Consider the following 20,196-nt stretch of genomic DNA (forward strand, 5'->3'; position numbering starts at 1 on the left):
CTTCCTGAGAATCTTCTCTCCCTCTCCTCTGTGTTTCTCTTTCCGCTCATCCTCTCTCTGTTTTTTCCCCTAACTCACTTTCTCTCCCCCATCTCCTCTGTTGCATTACATGTTTATATTTCTTTCCATTCTTTCCCTTCCCGTTCACTCTCCCTTACTCTCCTCTCCCTTTCCTTTCTTATCTCCCTCCATATCTCATCTTGACCTCTGATTTATTTTTCAAAAAGGCTCAAATTCACAACAGTGGTTTTGAAAACACATGGTTGCATCCATGTTTTATGCAGATTTCCTGCATACATCACGCTTATTTTACCACTTCAATTAAACAAAAGTCCAATGCTGATGTGCGCTTTTGTCACATGCTTTTTTATTCATGAGTCCACTCTTCAAACAGTGGACTCATGAACAAAATAGCATATCTAACCATGGTAATAGGCATCACTTTGGCGCACTGTGGCAAAAGCGTGCATCAGCATTGGAATTTTTATACACGCGCTAAATTAGCTCAATTTATACAGGAATTCTGCACACACCATGGATTCAACCTTGGGTTTTCAAAACCACCTTCGTGAATTCAGGCCCAAATGACTGATCCAAGAGAGTTGGTATCTTTATTATCCCAAATAACCAAATTTATTTCTTTGATATACAATTAACCTGTTTCAATCAAATTTATAAAAGTAAAGTTCATTCTTCTGAGCAAAAAAAAATAAAGCCAACAATAAAATTGATAAAATATAAAAATAAGCATACATACAATATTTCAATTAAGAAGAACAGTCATAATGTGGTATTGGGAACCACTCATCAATCTGTACCCGCTCACTTGTGGACAAAGCGAACATGGGTGGGTGAAAAAAAAATCGGTAATGACTGCTTTATGCGCCATTGTACAAAGTTAAATGGTGGTTCCCAATATCATCATAAAGCCAGAAGAGAAACATGCTAGTAATATTCACCAATATTTTCATTCTAAATAACAGAAGCTTTGGTATTCAATTTCAAACAATGTGTTAAACAAATTGTCACCAAACATTTAGTTTTCAAACTTTGCATAATAACTCCTAATTCCTACCATAGCAACAACAAAAACAATCATGAAAATAATTGGAATCTTGTTTAATATATGATCATACTCATACTAATTCCAGGTAGATAATATTTCAAAACTGTTTGAGAAAATCTACAATTAAAAACCATTATATTTTTTACCTGAGTGTGACGAAATTCGGCTAATATTTCTATTCTACTGACACCATCCTAGTACTGCTATATGGGCCAATTTTTTGTCACATTGATCGTCAGGACCAATTTTTTTTCTAAAACTACAAAAGTTAAATAATTCGAAAGAAAAGATATTAGGATTTCAAGAGAATTGAGAAAAGGTATTAACAGAAGTTGGTGAGAAATAAAAAGTAAGAGCAAACACAATTTCCCCATGAAAGACAAGAGTGAGACGTAAAAAAATAATTCAAATTTAAAATTCATGCATAGCTTACTCCCTTGCATGAATCAATACATGTGTAAAAATTAAGTGCAATACCAGCAATTTTAACCTTAGTTATGACATATTGAAAAAAATGCCCCTAACCTCGTCAAAACGATGAAGTTAGATTCATATTTTTATGATGTGTGCAAAGGGGCTGGTGCAACTGTGAGCAATGTGTTGTTACAAATTGCATCGCTAAAAACATAAAAAAAGTGCATATTACAATCTCTTTAGTATTAATGATATTTAAGGTACATGTAACTTGTGACTGTCACAACGTGTTGTTTGTGCATGTAAGCCATTTCTTCAGCTTACTGATAAAAAACATCTTTCAGGCAGGCAGCCAAAATTGTAGATTCTCATTTTTATAAAAGAAACACAAAACACATCAAATCACTAGAATTCCAACACTTTTTAAAAGCTGATGAAATGTTAACATTGGTTTAAAAGCTGATTCGACTTTTGACCTTATTACGTTGTTTATTTTAGGGTATACATTTTAAATAAAATGTCAAAATTTATATTCCCATCACCAATTTAGTGTACAGATAAAAAAACAAAACAAACAAAAAACAGATAATCTATAAAAATAGAGATAAATCGATTGTATATCACATTATATAATTGTAAACTGTCGTTATTCATATCTTATTTCAGTAACACGAAAGACATGTTATTTCATTCTGTGAGGGTGAAAGACTATATTGTACTTTTCAAAGTACATACATACATATATACCAAGTCTTCCTTTTCTTGAAATATACACAAATATAAACTATCCAAAAGATTGATTACATCACATAATACAAAAATATAAAGTACAAATGGAATTAATGTTACCAATTATTATGGGTACACATATATATAATCATTCATTTCATGAATGATTGTGTCTCATAATGTATATAAACAGAGCATTGTATAAGGGGAAAGGGAGACAAGAAATTAAGTCTTTATGACCAGGTGGTTTATATTGTCAGATTCTTTTAATACATATTCAAACAGAGAACTGTATTGGGAGAAAATTGAGGAAGTCCTTCTATACAGGTGGTTGTTACTGCAGGTTGACTGTACCAGATGATTTTACTGTCTTAAAAAAGTTAAATGGAACGAGTAAATCCATAGAAACCTGCTCACCACACTGTTCTTGCCACTTGTTTACATCATCTGATAAAAGAAAGGCCAAAAATTGCTATTAGTTATCAACTTAATAATGAAAATGAAAGTAAATGAATAAAAAAATAAATTGAATAATAAATAAAAAAATAAGTGGCTCAATTTTCCCTTTATTTTTCTTAAAAAGGTAACCTACATGTAAATTCAAAAGTCTTGTGATTTGTATTCTAAATAACTGAATAATTCATCAACTTCAAGTTGACACCTCGCTTGCGTCACAAATTGGGTTTCATGCATCTACAGTAACACCCAAAGCTTGGAAATAGCAGGTTTGGTACCCTTTCGCATTTTAAGGACCATAACTCTTGTGACTCGTGACAACTGTGTCGCAAGCAAGGTGTCAAATTTAAGTAGACGAGTTCCTCAGTGATGTAGAGTAGAAATCACAAGCATAAATCATGTATTCTTGATATAGTAGCTGACCTTTGAACTTCAATTAGCCCTTTTTTGGAAACACTCAGTAAGAACCAGTGTTAAGGGTATTATCAAATATCAAAGCTTGTGACAATGCTTTTCAGACATGTGCCCCACAATGCTGGAGCAAGCTTCCAAGATATGTGCACCTCTTTCCATCTTTGAAAGTATCAAAGAAAATCTCAAAATCTCCTATTTAATCCATAAACTTTCCATTTTTTTTTATCTCTTTAAGATTCAAAGCATTGTGTATTACAATGCCAAACAATACATGTACATTTTCTGCAAGAGTGCTATATAAATAAACATTATTATCATTAAAGTTCATCAAAAATATTAACTCACCCGTTGGATAAGAGTATTAACACAATGATGGATGAATATGTATTGTTTCTGAGGATAAAAAACAAACAAAAGATGCAATTAAAATAAAGTGTGATAATATGTAGATACATTTAATAAGCAGAATAAGAATATAGAACGTTAGGTATCGGAATAAAATATAAGCAACCTTCAGCTCTTTCATCAAGGATATCGCTTAGTCTAGTTGAGGGGGGGGGGGGCATTCTTCTTTGCCACAAAAATAAAAAAGTAAATGAATTTTGTACAATTTCATTTACTCTATTTTGGTGTATGGTTTTTGTAAACATCAATAATTGTATGATAATTTTTAACATAATTACACTGAATTTCCTTAAATCAATTTCTTTTTTGCTCATCAGCAAAGTTTCCCAAATAGTGCGAATGGCTGATTTGTAACCACATCTTACTGTATATAAAAATGCTTAGAATATAGAAAAAAAAATTAAGCTTTAGAAATGGTAGCAGGACAGTGCCCCTCTCTTCCCGGTTGTTGCATGTGGTTTCATCCTATCAAAATATTGTGCCATTAATATATATAGTAAATTCAGATAATTTGAAAACAAGTGAATGGGCGACTTACTACTGTCTGGACCATGTTGAAACGTTGCTCTCTCATACGAGCCACGGTGCCGCAAACATCGACGTAGTCATTACGTTTGGAATTTTCGACTTCCTTGACGAGTCGATGCAGGGCAATGAAGACGCCGGTCCGACCGATGCCAGCACTGAAAGGTAAAGACAGTGAATGTGTTAACTTTACTGATAAATACAGCAGACTTTGTAAAAGTCGACCTTCCATAAGTCGAAAAATATCCTTTGAAGCATTATTTCGTACCAGAATACAGGAAACATGTATAAATGATAAGTCAAATCATTTTATTAAATATAGTCCCTATAACCCGAACTCTTTATAAAGGAAATTGATTCAAGATTTGGGATGATGATGATGGTGGTGGTGGAAGTGATGATGGTGATGATGATAGTAATGGTGATGATGATGGTGATGACGATGGTGGAAGAGATGATGATGGTGATGATGATGGTGATGGTGGTGAAAGACGATGACGGTGGTAATGATGATGGTGATGATGGTGGTGATGATGTTGGAGGTGATGATGATGGTGGTGATGATGTTGGAGGTGATGATGATGATGATGATGATGGTGGAAGTGATGATGATGGTGGAAGGATGATGGTGATGATGATGGAAGAGATGATGGTGATGATGATGGTGATGATGATAATGATGATGATGGTGGTGATGATGGTGGTGATGATGGTGATGATGGTGATGATGATGATGATGATGATGGTGATGATGATGGTGATGATGATGATGGTGATGATGATGATGGTGGTGATGGTGGTGATGATGGTGGTGATAGTCATATCGACGCAGACCTACATGATGATGACGAGAATAACAAAAAACAACCACAACATTGGCTCACCTGCAATGTATGACAATGGGCCCCCTATTCCTGTCATGAGCAACAGTAATGGTCTTGATAAACTCAATCATGGGATGCACGTTGTTGGGTACGTCATGATCAACCCAGCCTCGGAAGGCATACTGCCGGGTCTCAAACTGGTTCTGGCCCTAATTACCAAACAAAAAAGAAAACATTTTAATTAAGATAAGCGTCAACCGTCATGTACTGTCCAAGCTGTTATTTTTTATAAGGCTATAAGGCTTCTGTGAAGACACAAACTACCTTGGGATGCAAAATTTTAAAAAGAAAATGTACAAATTTGCACATGAAGTCTTAGAACCTAAACTCTTTACACTGATGGATAATTTCCTTCTAATCTTTAAAACATTCAAAGCACAATACTTGCAAAGATTTGTTTTTTAATACCATACATGTACTTCCAGGCAGGCATGTTTTTCCAAATAGAGAGCACATGACCATCATAATTGAAAAACTAAAAATTAATGTTTCTGATTGTAAGGGTCTGCATCGAGACTATCTAAATGTACATACCTATTGTTTGCTGATATCTTATTCCTCAATTTTTTGTTTCATAGGTATTTAAATGTTTTGTTTTGTTTGTTTTTCATAGAAAAAAACGGAATGAATATACAAGAAATAATAATAATCAATAAAATTGTTACCCTACCTTTCATACAGTGAGTGGCAAAAATAGTCAATCATGACTTATTGCCAAATAAAAATAAGGAATGGAATGGACTATGGGAGGAGATCTACATGTGTTGTGTTCTGGATTCAGTGGCACTTTAAAAGATTAACAAGAGGCTCTGTCCCATTCTACCAACCGAGCTCAGATTTCTTATTCATCAATTGTCTTTTTTTTCTTACCTTCTCCAGAATGAATGATCTGACCGTCCAATTGGCCATCTCCTGAGAGTTCGTCATGGTGACCGTCACGCCGCCGTACATGACCGGCGCGTTCAGCTCATCAGGCCAGTAGTGTTCGCACTTGGTCTGTAATTATTAATTAAATTCAACACTAGTTATATATTAATCAAAATCACAGAAATCAATTTGCCACACTAGGTAAGTGGTATTCTTTGATGATGGATTTTCTCAAATATCTTCATTCAAGGGTTGTTTAATTACTTTATGTTTTTTTACTGTTTTTGCGATGGAAATTGTCAGCGACACTATCTCAGTCATAAAGAACATGACATCAGTTACTTTTATTCAGTAAAAATTGCAATATTGATACATTTATGAAAGTTGGCTACATCCCAAATTTGCATTGGATTTCTAAATAAAATCATGTTTTTTTTAGTAATTTTGGGTCTGACATGGACTTCAAAAATGTTCGGTAACTTCAGAAACACATACCCCTGCATCAAAAATATCATCTTAAATGTTGTGCAAGACTTGAAGGAAAAAATGTCATGAAATGTAGCAGCACGATCTTTTCGCAATACAGATTGAACAGATTAGAGGTTATTGTCAAAAACTAGTGAACCGGGACAGCACATCATCCTAAGATTCGGAGCAGACAAAAAAATGGCAAATTTGTCATTGGTCCAGGGTCTAGGACGACACTGCTGTTTTCATTCACCGATTTTCAACAAATGTTCCTTTGTCACGAGGGACTTTTGACAATAGATTCTCTATGTTCCAGAAAGCATCTGCGTAGTGGTTGCAAAAACTCCCTAATACATGTATCAAGCTGTATATGACCAAATTTAAGACCCTTCTTACCTTTCCTCCTTCCACAAGGCCAGTGATCATGGCAATGGTCGTGCTCTGATTCTCAAACACCATCTCCCAGAAGTCGTTGATGGAGTCAGGTACGGGACCTTGGGTGGCAATGTATTCCTTGGCAGAGTGTAAGCCCTGTGGGATGTCATGGGATAAAGAGGGTAAGAAATCATCAACAGGGGATTAAGGATGAAAAATAAATTGAATTGAATTGAAAGGTGGAGGAGAAGAGGCAGAGAGAGAAGGGGATATTAAGAAAGAGACAGATAAACAGATTGACATATAAAGCCTGGTTGACACTTGCACGCATTTTGGTTCCCACATAGTTTGTGCACGGGCACGAACTGAAGCATGGCAATGCAGGGACTATGTGTGCCAACATTCGGATAGGTGCGGGAGGTGGAAGTACGTGAAATGTGTGCCAAAATTTGGACGCGGCACGCATTACAAATTTGTAAGCTATGGACAACATAGCTGTGCCAGTGCGTGCCACTGTGTGGCGTCGAAATAAAAGTTTCGTGGCGCAAAAATAGTAGGCACATCCCTGGGGTAGTGGCATGCAGTTCGCGAGTAGTTCTTGACAAGTTCACGGCAGGATTGCTCATAGTTTGTGCAAAGGCTAAGCATACTTCATGCATAGTTCGTTTACAGACCACGTGATTAGTGTATGTGGTCCTGATCAATGAATGTAGAAAGATGAGAGAGATAGATATAGAAGCAGTCAGAGAAAGAGAGAGAGAAAAGAAAACATACAGAGATGATGAGAGAAGAGATCCTTTTTTTCCTTTACCTGGATGTAGTTAGCATTGATGTAATCACTGGTCTGACCTTCTTCTAAATCTTGCAGATGAACAGCGGTCTCATCGACTGTGAACCAAAAATGTAAAAAGAACGTATAAATGCACAAATATTGTGGTGCATTTCATACAGGTAGTATACTGCTTAAGCTTTTATGTAAAATCAAAGAAGCATGACCTTAAAAAGAAATCACTATTTGTTCTGGCAGTATGACACACCGGACATTTTAAGTGGATTGCATGATAAGAGATTGCTACATGTACTCACATGGTAAGATGTTTCTGTATCTGTTCTTGCTGGCATTGACAGGAAGCCTGGAAGCCTCAGTGCTCTTATCTCGGCCCACATTTGAAAGAGACTGCAACCATATGAAAAATACATAAAGACTTAGTAACATATTAAAATGATAACTTAAGGTGCCATTCCACTTTGCCAATCTTACTACGATTGAGCAAACCTCATCATCTATCCCACAAGATCATGACGATGTCAATGAATTCCGAGACCTTGCCAACTGATCATTTTTTTTTCTAAGGAGTGTAGACATGAAGTAAAGAATCTGAACATCTAGGTGGCATATAAGTTTCCATATTAGTTGACTCCCAAGTCCCTAATCAATGAACTCCTTCACCGAAACTATATATGAGCAAATCACCTTCACTCAACGCAACCAATGCGAGACTGGCTCAAGTCTAGAGTCCCCTTTAATAAATTTGGTATGCGCAGGCACGATCGTACGCTGATCCCATGGTCCCTACCCTTTTATAATGTGCGTGCCGGTTTCCCTCTTTACAATAAGACCACATTGGGAGGAAAATGAACCTTACATCTGGAGTCAGCAAACAATACTTTGCAGGGACAAAGAATTTCAAGTTGAGCAGGGGGTTAATAATGTCCACGTTCCACTGGTAGTATGCCTCGAGAGACATGGTTGTGCTCACCTTGTGACTGTGCACCACGCAATTTCCACCCCTCCCATTCTCCCCATGGTTTAAAGTGGGATTTTCTGATCGAGAAGATCGCCGTGACATTTTGATTGTTTTCAAAATTTCATGCTGATCTGAATGAAAACCCTGGTTTTACCCCGTCCTCACAACCGTGTTGCTATGCTGCTTCAGATTTCAACCGGATATCCTGCCCCCCCCTCCCCGATCTAAAGACCAGGATAGGCGAGAGTGTCAGATCATGATAGTGGAATGGCCCTTTAAGTCTAATGAAGATACAATTAAACTGAAACTGTAATTGACATATTGACTTAACCCATAACTTCATAAAATGTACTAGAATATTACAAACTTGATTTTCATATGACATACAAATATAATACTTAGTGCTAATATGTAACATTATCAGCTCCATTATTTCATACAGGCCGAGCCAATCTTGTGAAAAAAGAGAAAACCAAAGGATGTCATAACTTTCTTATTTTACACTAGATTTTGATGAAAAATTCAATATTCTGCTCGTTTGAGTTTTTGTTATGTATTCAAATAAACTTGTCATTGAGGGCAGACATGAAAAAATTAAGCAGTTACAAATTCCTGCCAAATATAGGAACAGATTATTAAGGACCCCCCAAAATAGGAACATTTATTTCCTATTCAAATACTGCAAGAAATAAAAATCACAGGTTAAAATGGCAAATTTCTTTTTCCCCAATTTCCAAATTTGAACATTCTTATCTAATAGGAACAGTTGATAAGTATACAAATGTTGAAATAGCTTACGTTGTACTCCTCAACAAATCCAGCATTCATGTTGCGACTCATCATATCAATATGGTTTGAAAAGTTCTTGATCTGCACAGCGCTAAAAAAATAAAGAGCAAGGAATGGCAACAATTTATCAATTACTTAGAAGGTGAAAAATATCTTTGAAAATGATTAGTAAATCAAGACCTGCACAGAATCTACATGAATCAGTATTTAAAAACATGGATCACAACCCATTTCTGAAGTCTTGATGAAACTCTGTTGATCATTCTTGGCTACCAAATTTGATTTTCATTACTTAAAATGGTGATTAAAATTAGATTGACCTATCCTGAATTAAATGCCCTGAATTTGCTTTTCTCCTTTTATAAAAAACAAACAAAACATAACATCAAACAAATCAACATCATAAAAGCATTAATAGTTGGAATAGCAATCTCATGCTGAATGGCAACATTTTTTCATTATTTTGTCCCATGCGGATAGTGTGCAGGTAAAGATGAGATGCACTTAACTCATTACAATTATAACCAAATTATTGTACCATAACTTATAAAACTATGTACCATTATTTTATCATATATTGTATATTGCTATCATTATCACTGTATATGTGACATTTCAATTTACTTCATCAAGACACCTCGCAATGATACACAGACTGTTTTCATTCTGGGATAGCATTGGAGATGCTGAAAGGGAGTATTCTTCTAGGATGAATTTCAAGGATCATTATGATCACTATTATCATTATTACTTACTTAGAGACCGGAGGCGGCAGAGATTGAGGAAGCGGGGCCTTGGGTCGGTCATCCCTCATACTGACGTACGGGTTCTCCCTGGCGGGGATCGGGGTCATCCTTATTAAGGTGTCGTCAGGGAGCGGTGCTTTGTGCATTGTGTCTTGGAATCCCTGCGACGTGGGGTAGGCAGCATTCACCAGGGGAAGTCTCTGACGATTACCTTGCTCATACATGGCATTATTTCTTGGCTCACCGCAGCTGAAGAGAACATCAATGAAACATTGAATATTACATGTAAAAGCATGGTTTCAGAACATATGATTTACCTAATAACAACAGAGGTGTTTAATGTACATTAAAAATCCTTCCTTTCAGCCGGAGGCTGTTTAACCAATGATTGTACTAAATAAATGATACACGTAGATCATTGAATATAAAATTGCATGGATATTTCCTAAACAGAAGCAGGAGAAAAGTCAACTCCATTATACCATAAGGGAAAAAACTTCATATAGACTTGCAATGCAAGGCCAGAGCCAGACCATGATGGAAATGGCATCCAACTGATTACATATCAATCAAACATATGTGGCAACAGAAAAAGAAAAAAAATTACCCACACTCACATTTACTCTTAATTATCATGTACCACTGACAGAAGACAAAAAGATTGGCACACACACACCCACACCTCACTGACAATCCCACACTCATTGCTATAGTTAAAGGCTAACCATTGACAAGAAGTTGAACTCTGACATAGACACCCTCCTCTACATGTATATGAAGAAGGCAAATCTGTTGTCACAAGTGAACAGAAAGCTTTTCATACACACACACACTTGCACCCACACCGACATCTGATTATTTAGGGATTCATCAATAGTGGCCTAACCTATGCCTGGAACCTCGGACACATTCAAACCAACACCCACATTTCATGGTATAGGGATTCATCATTAGTGGGCAAACCAAAGCTGGCAACCAATATAAACTCACACCCACACCCACATTTAATTGTTTTGGTTATCATCATTAGTGGCCTAACCCATGACTGGAACAAATATTCACTCACACCCACATTTTATTGTTTGTGTATCCAACATTAGTGACATAACCCATAAACCTATCCAAACCCACACCCACATCTACTTGTTTAGGGATTTATCATGAGTGACGTAACCAAAGCCTGGAACCCATTCACACTCAAACCCACACACAACTATAACTGTTTGGCCTAACCTATGTCTGGATCCTACACACACTCAAACCCACACCCACGTTTTATGGCTTAGGGATTCATCACTAGTGGACCAACCAAAGCTTGGAACACATACTTACACTCACATTTAATTGATTTGGGAATCATCACTAGTGGCCCAGCCAAAGCTTGGAACCAATATACACTCACACCCACATTTGATTTTAAAGAGACCCATCACTAGTGGCCCTACAAAAGCTTTGAACACATACACCCTCACGGCACACACATCTTTGATTTCATAGGGATTTATTACTAGTGGACCAACCACAGCTTGGAACCATACACACAAACACATTTCATTGTTTAGGGATACACCTTTAGTGGCCCAATCAGAGCTTGAAACAATTTACACTCGCACACACACACACCCACCCACATATGAATGCTTTGGGATGCATCAATGGTGGACTAACTTATGCCTTGAACCTCATTCACACTCAAACCCACATCTACATTTCATGGTTTAGGGATTCATCATTAAAGCCAAACCAAAGGTTTGAACCAATACCTACTCACACCCATATTTGATTTTTTAGACATCCATCACTAGAGGCCCAACCAAAGCTTTAAACACATACTCAGACCCAAACCCACATTTAACTGTTTTGGGAATCATCACTAGTGGGCCACAGTTTGGAAACACAAACACTCACACCCATATTTGATTTTTTAGACATCCATTACTAGTGGCCAAACCAAAGCTTTGAACACATACTCAAACCCACACCCACATTTAACTGTTATGGGAATCATCACTAGTGGCCCAACCAAAGCCTGAAACCAATATATACTCAACCCACATTTTGTTTTATGGGGATTCATCAGTACTGACCCAATCAAAACGTGGAACCTGTACACACTCAAACCCACATCCACATTTCATTGTTTTTTTGGAATCATGATTGGTTGCCTAGCCACAGCTTGCAACCCATACACACTTACACCCACACCCACATTTGGTCGTTGGCAATTAATCCTGAGTAGCCTATAAACGGGAGCCTAGAACCGATACACACACCCAAACCCACAATTGATTATTAAAGGATTCACTACTACAGGCATAACAAAAGCCTGGAACCATGACACACTCGCACCCACACCCACATTTATCTGTAAGGCTAACAACACTACTGGCCTAATCTAAGCCTGGAACCCATACACAGTCACTCCCCAAAAAACCTTCTGATGGGTTTGAACATTTTGTTCTATTTGGAACAAATAAAGCACACAAAATACACCCACAGTCCTACATCAACACACATTAATTAGAATGAATAACTTACCATTGCCGAGCAATGAGGAGCATTACAAGCAAGAGAACCAGAGTGATGACGATGATGACAACAATAGCAGCCACAAACCAATCTATATCAAAACCTGGTCAAAGAAAATTATAACAATGATAATGGGCATTTATATAGCATCATCTGTTTAGAAATAATTTACTCCTTGGCCATTATCGTTACCCTGGCTTTAATAGCTCGATCTGCTAGTTTCAATGCTGTCCACTGAACCTGGGCTTAGTGTAGGACAATGTGGGAATTACCACTGAAGAAAAATAGCTCGGATTTGACTCCAAACACTTCGAGTGAAAGACGAGAGTGGGAACCATTAGACCATAGTATATATGGAGTTTTACTAGAATTTCACATCCACAATCAAGATATAGGGCAAGTACATTGACATGGATGTGAATTATGATAAAACACATAGAGTATATGTCATTAGACCAAATGCATATTATACAAAATAGGTATGGCCAAACTGAACATTAAGGCAAAGTGGTAAATGGGAAAAAGTGGAATGCCTCTGGCCGTCTCACCTACACCACGCGGTTCAATATAGCAGCAGTGCTGACTTTGAATACTACTCTAACTCGCACAAGATGTTCAGTGATACATGGTTACTCTTATGTCCACTTTTTATGAACTAGACCAATAAACTTACAGAGATATGATGGTTATTCAACAAAAAACCCCAACATGGCCAAAGTTCATTGACCTTACATGACCTTTGACCTTCATCATGTGACCTGAAACTCGAACAGGATGTTCAGTGATACTTGATTACTCTTATGTACATGTTTCATGAATCAGATCCATAAACTTTCAGTTATGATGGTAATTCAACAGATACACCCAATTCGGCCAAACTTCATTGACCTTTGACCTTGGTCATGTGACCTGAAACGCGCACAGGATGTTCAGTGATACTTGATTACTCTAATGTCCAAGTTTAATGAACTAGACCAATAAACTTTCACAGTTATGATGGTAATTCAACAGATACCCCCGATTCGGCCAAAGTTCATTGACCCTAAATGACCTTTGACCTTAATCATGAGACCTGAAACTTGCACAAAATTTTCAGTGATGCTTGATTACTATTATGTCCAAGTTTCATGAATCAGATCCATAAACTTTCAAAGTTATGATGGGAATTCAACAGATATCCCCAATTCGGCCAAAGTTCATTGACCCTAAATGACCTTTGACCTTGGTCATGTGACGTGAAACTCATGCAGGATGTTCAGTGATACTTGATTAACCTTATGGCCAAATTTTATTAACTAGGTCCATATACTTTCTAAGTTATGATGACATTTCAAAAACTTAACCTCAGGTTAAGATTTCGATGTTGATTCCTCCAACATGGTCTAAGTTTATTGACCCTAAATGACCTTTGACCTTGGTCATGTGACATGAAACTCTAATTGGATGTTCAGTAATACTTGATTAACCTTATGGCCAAGTTTTATTAACTAGGTCCATATACTTCCTAAGTTATAACGTCATTTCAAAAACTTAACCTCAGGTTAAGATTTGATGTTGACGCCGCCGCCGCCATCGGAAAAGCGGCACCTATAGTCTCACTTTGCTTCGCAGGTGAGACAAAAATGGTAATTAGACCCAACGGATAGTAAACAACGGAGTAGACGAACTAGGATTAGACCAAGTGGGAAAAGACCAAATGGAAAAGTAGACAAATCAGGTGTAGACCAAGAGGCAATTCACCATTGTACCACTTACCTGAGTTATAGGCCGGTGACCATGTAGTGTCGGTAAACTTTCCATCGGACCCGTAGGCACGTATGGCAAACCTGTTATAATTTAGGGGTAAAAAACAGAAAATGAAGTATATGGGAAACCTTGGAATGCAAAATGTATTTTCTTAATTCTATCAACACAGTTATTAATGAGCTTGAATCATTGAAATATTTGTGTCATTTTGCAAATGAAACTGTGATTACAAGCATACCTGGCAACCCTGACAGCAAAGAAATAGGAACACATTACAAAGAAATTTCCAGTAGTAGGAACACACTTGTTCAAAATTCAAAAAGGAATTTTCTTTTCCAAAATAGGAGTATTCATTTTGAACACACGGCAGGTATTATGCAATTTATATTAATAAGAAAGTGTGTGTGTGTGTGTGTATTGAGTGTGTTTGTGTGTAAGTGATGTTTCCATTGTGCTTTTTATACAAATACATTGTAAATAGTTTTTTTCATAGTTATTCCATGAAAAATAATATTTGCAGGGGGTTGTGATTATAAGCTTTGGTTCTTTGGGGTCCCAAACCAGTCATTTTCAGGTATTTATTATGTAACAATTTCAATTTAATTAAAGTCAAAGAAACATACCTGTAATCGCTGAGTGGAACCACGCGCCCATTGCAGTATCCCACTGAATCCAGGGTGCAGCTGTCGTTAGAACCGACGGTGTAGGACGTCCTTGCGCTTCCACCCGTGAAGGGATTGTAGGCAAGGGGTGTGGCCTGGTACGGCCTACCTGAGCTGACTTGCCAGTTGATGACTGGGTCATTTGGAGTGGCTGGTATGGTGTCTACGGTAGAGGTAACGGGGGTAAAGGTTAAAAAATTACTTGAAAACTAGTCAGAGATGGTCTTATATTAATAACATTCTCAGGAAGACTTTATTTTTGGTCATGTTTTATAATATATGCATGCAAGTATCACCTTCATTGTGATGTCACTACTTTTTATGACTGATCAGAGCGTTTTTCTTTCAAAAGGAATCTGAAACCAAGCAAGATTTTAGATGGAAAGCTTAAAAAGGATTACAAACTTAGATTTTGTGTGTACATTTTTCATGGTGTGCAGATGGGTTAAAAATTCCATTTTGATGGCCCATTGTTGGCAATCAACATTGTCTCAAATTTTCAGTGCTTGAAAACACAAATAAAGATATTAAAACCAATGATTAGACCAGCTCAAATAAAGAATATACGATCATGAGGATTGTCCATATATACACAAATGAGAAGCACCTCAACACAGTTTCAACAATCAAAATTTGATTTAAGAACATTGTGTTTATGCAGAAGCTTCAAAATTGGAAACAACAAGAAGCTGAGAAGAATTTTCAGCTACAACCTGATTCTAAATGCATCTCCTACATGTAAGTTTAGTATGGTAAGAAGGTTATTTTAGCATCTTTAAGTGTCACCTATACATGTACCGGAAGAAGTAAACCCACTGGCCCCTATGCCCAACATTACATGGGATAAGGCCTTCAGAAAATCTGCATCATACTGAAATCAAATCATATCAAACTGGTTAATAGACTTACCCCTTGAGCTCTGTGCGACCAAAATGGCGTATCTGGACACAGGACCGTACACATCGCTGAAGAAGCTGCTATCAAAGGATACAGTCATGGTCTTTCCGGTCCTTGAGACAAGACGTACCACATTGTCTAAAGAAGGTGTTGGAGGTGCTGAAGGGGGACAAGTGGAGAGATAAAATGTAGACAAAAAAAATAGATCTAGGATGATGATCATAATAATATCATATGAAGATTACAGCATGTTCAAAAGGTCTTTAATTGCTCCACTTTAACAAGAGTTGAACGAATCAACTTTAATAAGATAAGCTCACAGTCGGTTGGAAAATTCATGACTTCATAACTATTACTTTACGATGTTATGTGTCACATTACATGATTTCATTTTTTATGATTTACTTTCAAAGCTTACCAAGAAAGATAGATCTTCACAATATGACAAAATAATTTCTCAAGATTATTATAACAAATTCTACAAGTCATTTCATATAATGTCATCAGTTATTCCAGGCAACATTGCAAAAGTATTTAATAATAACAATAATGATTGGATTTATATAGCGCTTTTTCCAGAGGATACAAAGCGCTGTTAATTGCATAAGACAAGTTAAGGTTTATGGTTATATAAGTGTGTTTTGAGATGTTTTTTGAAGAGGTTAAGAGAAGAGAGGTTTCGAAGAGATGGAGGGAGTTTGTTCCAAAGACGGGGGGCAAGAGATTGAAAGGAGCGGCAGTAGAAGGAAGAGAGTAAGTAGATCTTTGTTGCTGAAATAATGAAGAAATGTAAGAAGGTAGTGTGGTTGACAGAGACTTATAGGTTTGAACAAGTATTCGATAATGTATTCTATCAGAAACAGGTAGCCAATGTAGTTCATTTAGAAGAGGAGTAGCATGACACCATTTTGGTTTTTGACAGATTAATCGTGCACATTTGTTCTGAAGGCGTTGAAGTCTTCCAAGATCCTGTTTACTAATACCCCCCAGCAAGCAACCACCATAGTCCAGCCTGGAGAGCACAAGAGCCCTAACCACATTATGACACCTGTCCTTATCAAGGAAACTTCTAATGCGATTGAGATTATATATTTGCCAGTTGAGAGTGCGACACAAATATGTTACATGTTCGGTCATTTTCATTTCACTATCAAAAACAACTCCTAAATCCTTAATGGTTGAAGATAATGGAATATCTATGTCATTAAAAGAAAAAGAAAGGTCAAGGAACCGATTAAGGTGTGCAGGAGATGCAGCAACAAAGAACTCTGTTTTACAAGAATTTAATTTCAATTTATTATCAACAAGCCACGATTGAAAGTCAGACAAACATTTTGAAATGCGAAAAATACGCACAGGCTGCATCTCCAGGCTTGGTAGGATCAAAAGTGGTGAACATCTGAACATCTGAATATTTGCTCTTAATTCTGTTAGAATTCAATCAGTTAGACATACTTTTTATTCATTTTGCCAGGCACAGTCTACTGCCTATGATACAACATATTGTAGATACCTTAGTTGCAATAGCAAGAATTAATTGATCAGCAGTATCTAACTTGTTGGGTGCTGATTGCCTGCGATGGGGCCTTCTTAGAAGATGTTATTATTACAAAATTTTTAGATAGTGTTCTTAAGCTTTTTCATGCTCACTCTTTTATCTGCTTTCGCTTTTATGTAAGCACCCACTGGATAGGGTCAAATCATCTTTATTGAATACAGTAATTAAGTTAACTTTATTTGACCCTGGCAGTCCAGTGGGTGCTAAATCTGTACTCTGTAATGTTCATTATGTGTTTTATACATTGTACCAATCTGATATGCTTTTCATTGCCGAAAATAAAATAAAAAATAATAATTAAAAGGTGTAAAATTGATTAAATCGCATTTCAAAATCTTATTTTAGCATACTCAATGTGTTTATCCTACCATCAACATTCTTTCTATCTTAAATGGATATGTAGAATAATGTTCCATTATGCATGTCAGGGCTCGATTTTAGAGGGCTCCGTAAAACCTCTGTGGGCTCCTTTGAAAGTAATTGAAAAAGCCCGCCGAGCTCCCTAAAATTTTCTATTACCAGCCACCAAAAATGCAATTTCTCACCAGCACACTAATCCACGCTTTAATCTTTCTAAAAGTTTCAGTTTTGTTTTCAAAATCATAACAAGCCTTGAAAACAGCAAAAGTAGAGACAGTTTAAAATAGCTGCATCTTTTTTTCCATACACATGGTATGGAAAAAAAGAAGCAGCCACATCGCCGGTGCGGAAAACGTTCTATGTACAGGGGTCCATTATCATTACCGCCGTGTGTTCCCGTAGGGATATCACGATTCTGAGATGTAGGAGTTGGAATTGCACACGAGATAAATCCCAGAGTCTAATAATAACCTCGCATTGGTGAGTCCGTAGGGTGTCGCCATGTAGACTTTGGCTCTGCTTGTCAAAACGGAGCCTATTAACATCTAAAATAACTTATGTCAGTTGTGAATTATTACTGAAAAATCATTTGTTTCATCTTTTTCTAAGGAAGGGGGTAAATATCAGACAGTAAATCAGGCACCATCTGATTTCAGGAGGCCGCCGGATTTTACTCACACATGCACTGACACTTGTGCAAGTCTCAGCTCTCTCTGCCAGAGCTTGGAGGGACGATTCGGTCAGTAAAGGCCTCAATAATGGTGATTTTCTGTTTCAGATAGAGTTTGCATTTTAGGTTTATTTTTGAAAACCACAGATAAAGTTGGATGATTTCTTCATTGTGGGGTATATTTAAGTTATTTTAAGTTACTTAAGCCTCTGCTCCATGGCCGAGACACTGTTATTCCTGGAATAGTCCCCAGTTACAAATCGAGCTGCTCTGTTTTATATCATCAACATGATTTGTTTTTGCGTATGTGGGTCCCAGACAGTTGAGCAATCGTCTAGGGTCGATCTTACCAGCGTCTTGTAAGCGATGTCTTTGATCTTCTTGGCACAGTTAAAAAGATTTCTGCATAAAAAACCTAGAGACAGAGCTTCCAACTTGAACAAGAGCATTTCAGTATTTTGAAAGTAGAAAATCAGTATTTCGGAAAGAAAATCAGTATTTCCGAAGAAATACCATAGAACACAAACTGAAACTAAAAAAACCCCAGTATTTTGCATGAAACCATCAGTATTCTTCTCATTTTTCAGTACTAAATACTAAAAATCAGTACTAGTTGGCACCTCTGTAGAGATCTGTTAGCTTTTGCACATATTTTGCTGACATGTGCATTCCAGGTCAGGTCGTTTAAAACATCAACACTTAAATATGTGTCAGACTTTGACTTTGGAAGAGGGGAATTGAGTGTGTCCTCATATAGTACATGACAATTTTTAGCACTGAAATCCATCTGCCATTTTGTCTGCCAAACTGCAAGGTCATTCTGCACCTTCCGTGATAGACATTTGGTCGGCAAACAAACGGCAGGTGGAGTTCAAACCATCCCGTAGGTCATTGATGTAAATAAGGAAGCAAAAGGGTCCGGTGACTGTATGCCCTGGAACGCAATAGTCCCCCGACACCCATTCCGACGGCTCCCCTTCAACTACTACCCTTTGTTTAAGGTAAGTCAAGAATTCTGTTATCCACCTCTGGGTTTTACCAATAATACCATAGGACAGCAAGTTTGACAGGAGCCTCTGATGTCAAAAGCTTTTTGGAAGTCGATTACAATTATATCAATCCGTATCTTATGGTCCACTTCCTTTGCTATTTCCTGTATGGTAGAGATAAGCTGTGTTTCACAGGAGTGGTTTTTCCTAAAGCCGTGCTGGTGTTCATTCAGAATACTGCGGCTACCCAGATGATTCATTATGCTAGTATGGATAATGTGTTCCACTACTTTGCTGCAAACAGAAGTAAGGTTTATTGATCTCTAATTGGATGGGTCGGCTTTGTCTCCTTTCTTAAATATTGGGGTGATATTAGCACGGTGCCAGTTTTCTCGGATTTCATCTGTTGAGAGGGGTAATTGAAATATACTTCTAAGTGCAGGTGCTATTCCTTCAGCTATTTGCCGTAGGACCAGTGGTGATATTTCATCCGGACCTGTAGCTCTGTGTGGGTTAAGATCTTTCAGTAGTTTAATAACACCTGTTACATCTATTTCAATATCCGCCTTTGTAGGCAAGACAAACCAATCTATCTAACTTACCTGTATGCGGGAGATCTAATGGACCTGCAGTCACGATATCGCTATCATCAGCACCGTTCCTTGCTCTGATACTGAAGGTGTAGGTGCATCCTGTTGGAAGGTTTTCAATCAAGGCTGAAAAGACAGTAACTCCATAGGTCTCGGTACGTGAAAATCCAGCCTAAAAGAAACAGAAAATAAAGAATAATAGAAACAATGATAATGAAAATAAGGATAACATCATATTTACCATATTTACTCAGGATAGTCACTTCACTTTGAAAACTGTTCTCCCAGTCGGCCATGCTATTACTGAGC

The 20,196-nt window shown here is 37.2% G+C and overlaps 1 protein-coding gene across 2 annotated transcripts in view; it reads right to left on the reverse strand.

Moving 5' to 3' along the window:
- Positions 1–1,732: 1,732 nt before the first annotated feature.
- LOC121406131 (tenascin-X-like) overlaps positions 1,733–20,196 on the reverse strand; it is a 115,470-nt gene continuing 97,006 nt past the window's right edge. For both annotated transcript variants that reach the window (XM_041597150.1, XM_041597151.1), the window contains exons 79-93: positions 19,900–20,059; positions 15,733–15,879; positions 14,785–14,986; positions 14,171–14,241; positions 12,425–12,518; positions 9,896–10,135; positions 9,150–9,231; positions 7,690–7,780; positions 7,415–7,491; positions 6,625–6,759; positions 5,764–5,889; positions 4,894–5,042; positions 4,023–4,167; positions 3,425–3,472; positions 1,733–2,656 (exon numbers count right to left, since the gene is read on the reverse strand). In XM_041597150.1, the coding sequence (XP_041453084.1) occupies positions 2,648–2,656; positions 3,425–3,472; positions 4,023–4,167; positions 4,894–5,042; positions 5,764–5,889; positions 6,625–6,759; positions 7,415–7,491; positions 7,690–7,780; positions 9,150–9,231; positions 9,896–10,135; positions 12,425–12,518; positions 14,171–14,241; positions 14,785–14,986; positions 15,733–15,879; positions 19,900–20,059 (1,776 nt within the window). In that variant the 3' untranslated portion in view covers positions 1,733–2,647. The remainder of the gene's footprint in view (positions 2,657–3,424; positions 3,473–4,022; positions 4,168–4,893; positions 5,043–5,763; positions 5,890–6,624; positions 6,760–7,414; positions 7,492–7,689; positions 7,781–9,149; positions 9,232–9,895; positions 10,136–12,424; positions 12,519–14,170; positions 14,242–14,784; positions 14,987–15,732; positions 15,880–19,899; positions 20,060–20,196) is intronic.

Source organism: Lytechinus variegatus, chromosome 19 (genome assembly GCF_018143015.1).
Source record: "Lytechinus variegatus isolate NC3 chromosome 19, Lvar_3.0, whole genome shotgun sequence".
Taxonomy (NCBI): Eukaryota; Metazoa; Echinodermata; class Echinoidea; order Temnopleuroida; family Toxopneustidae; genus Lytechinus; species Lytechinus variegatus.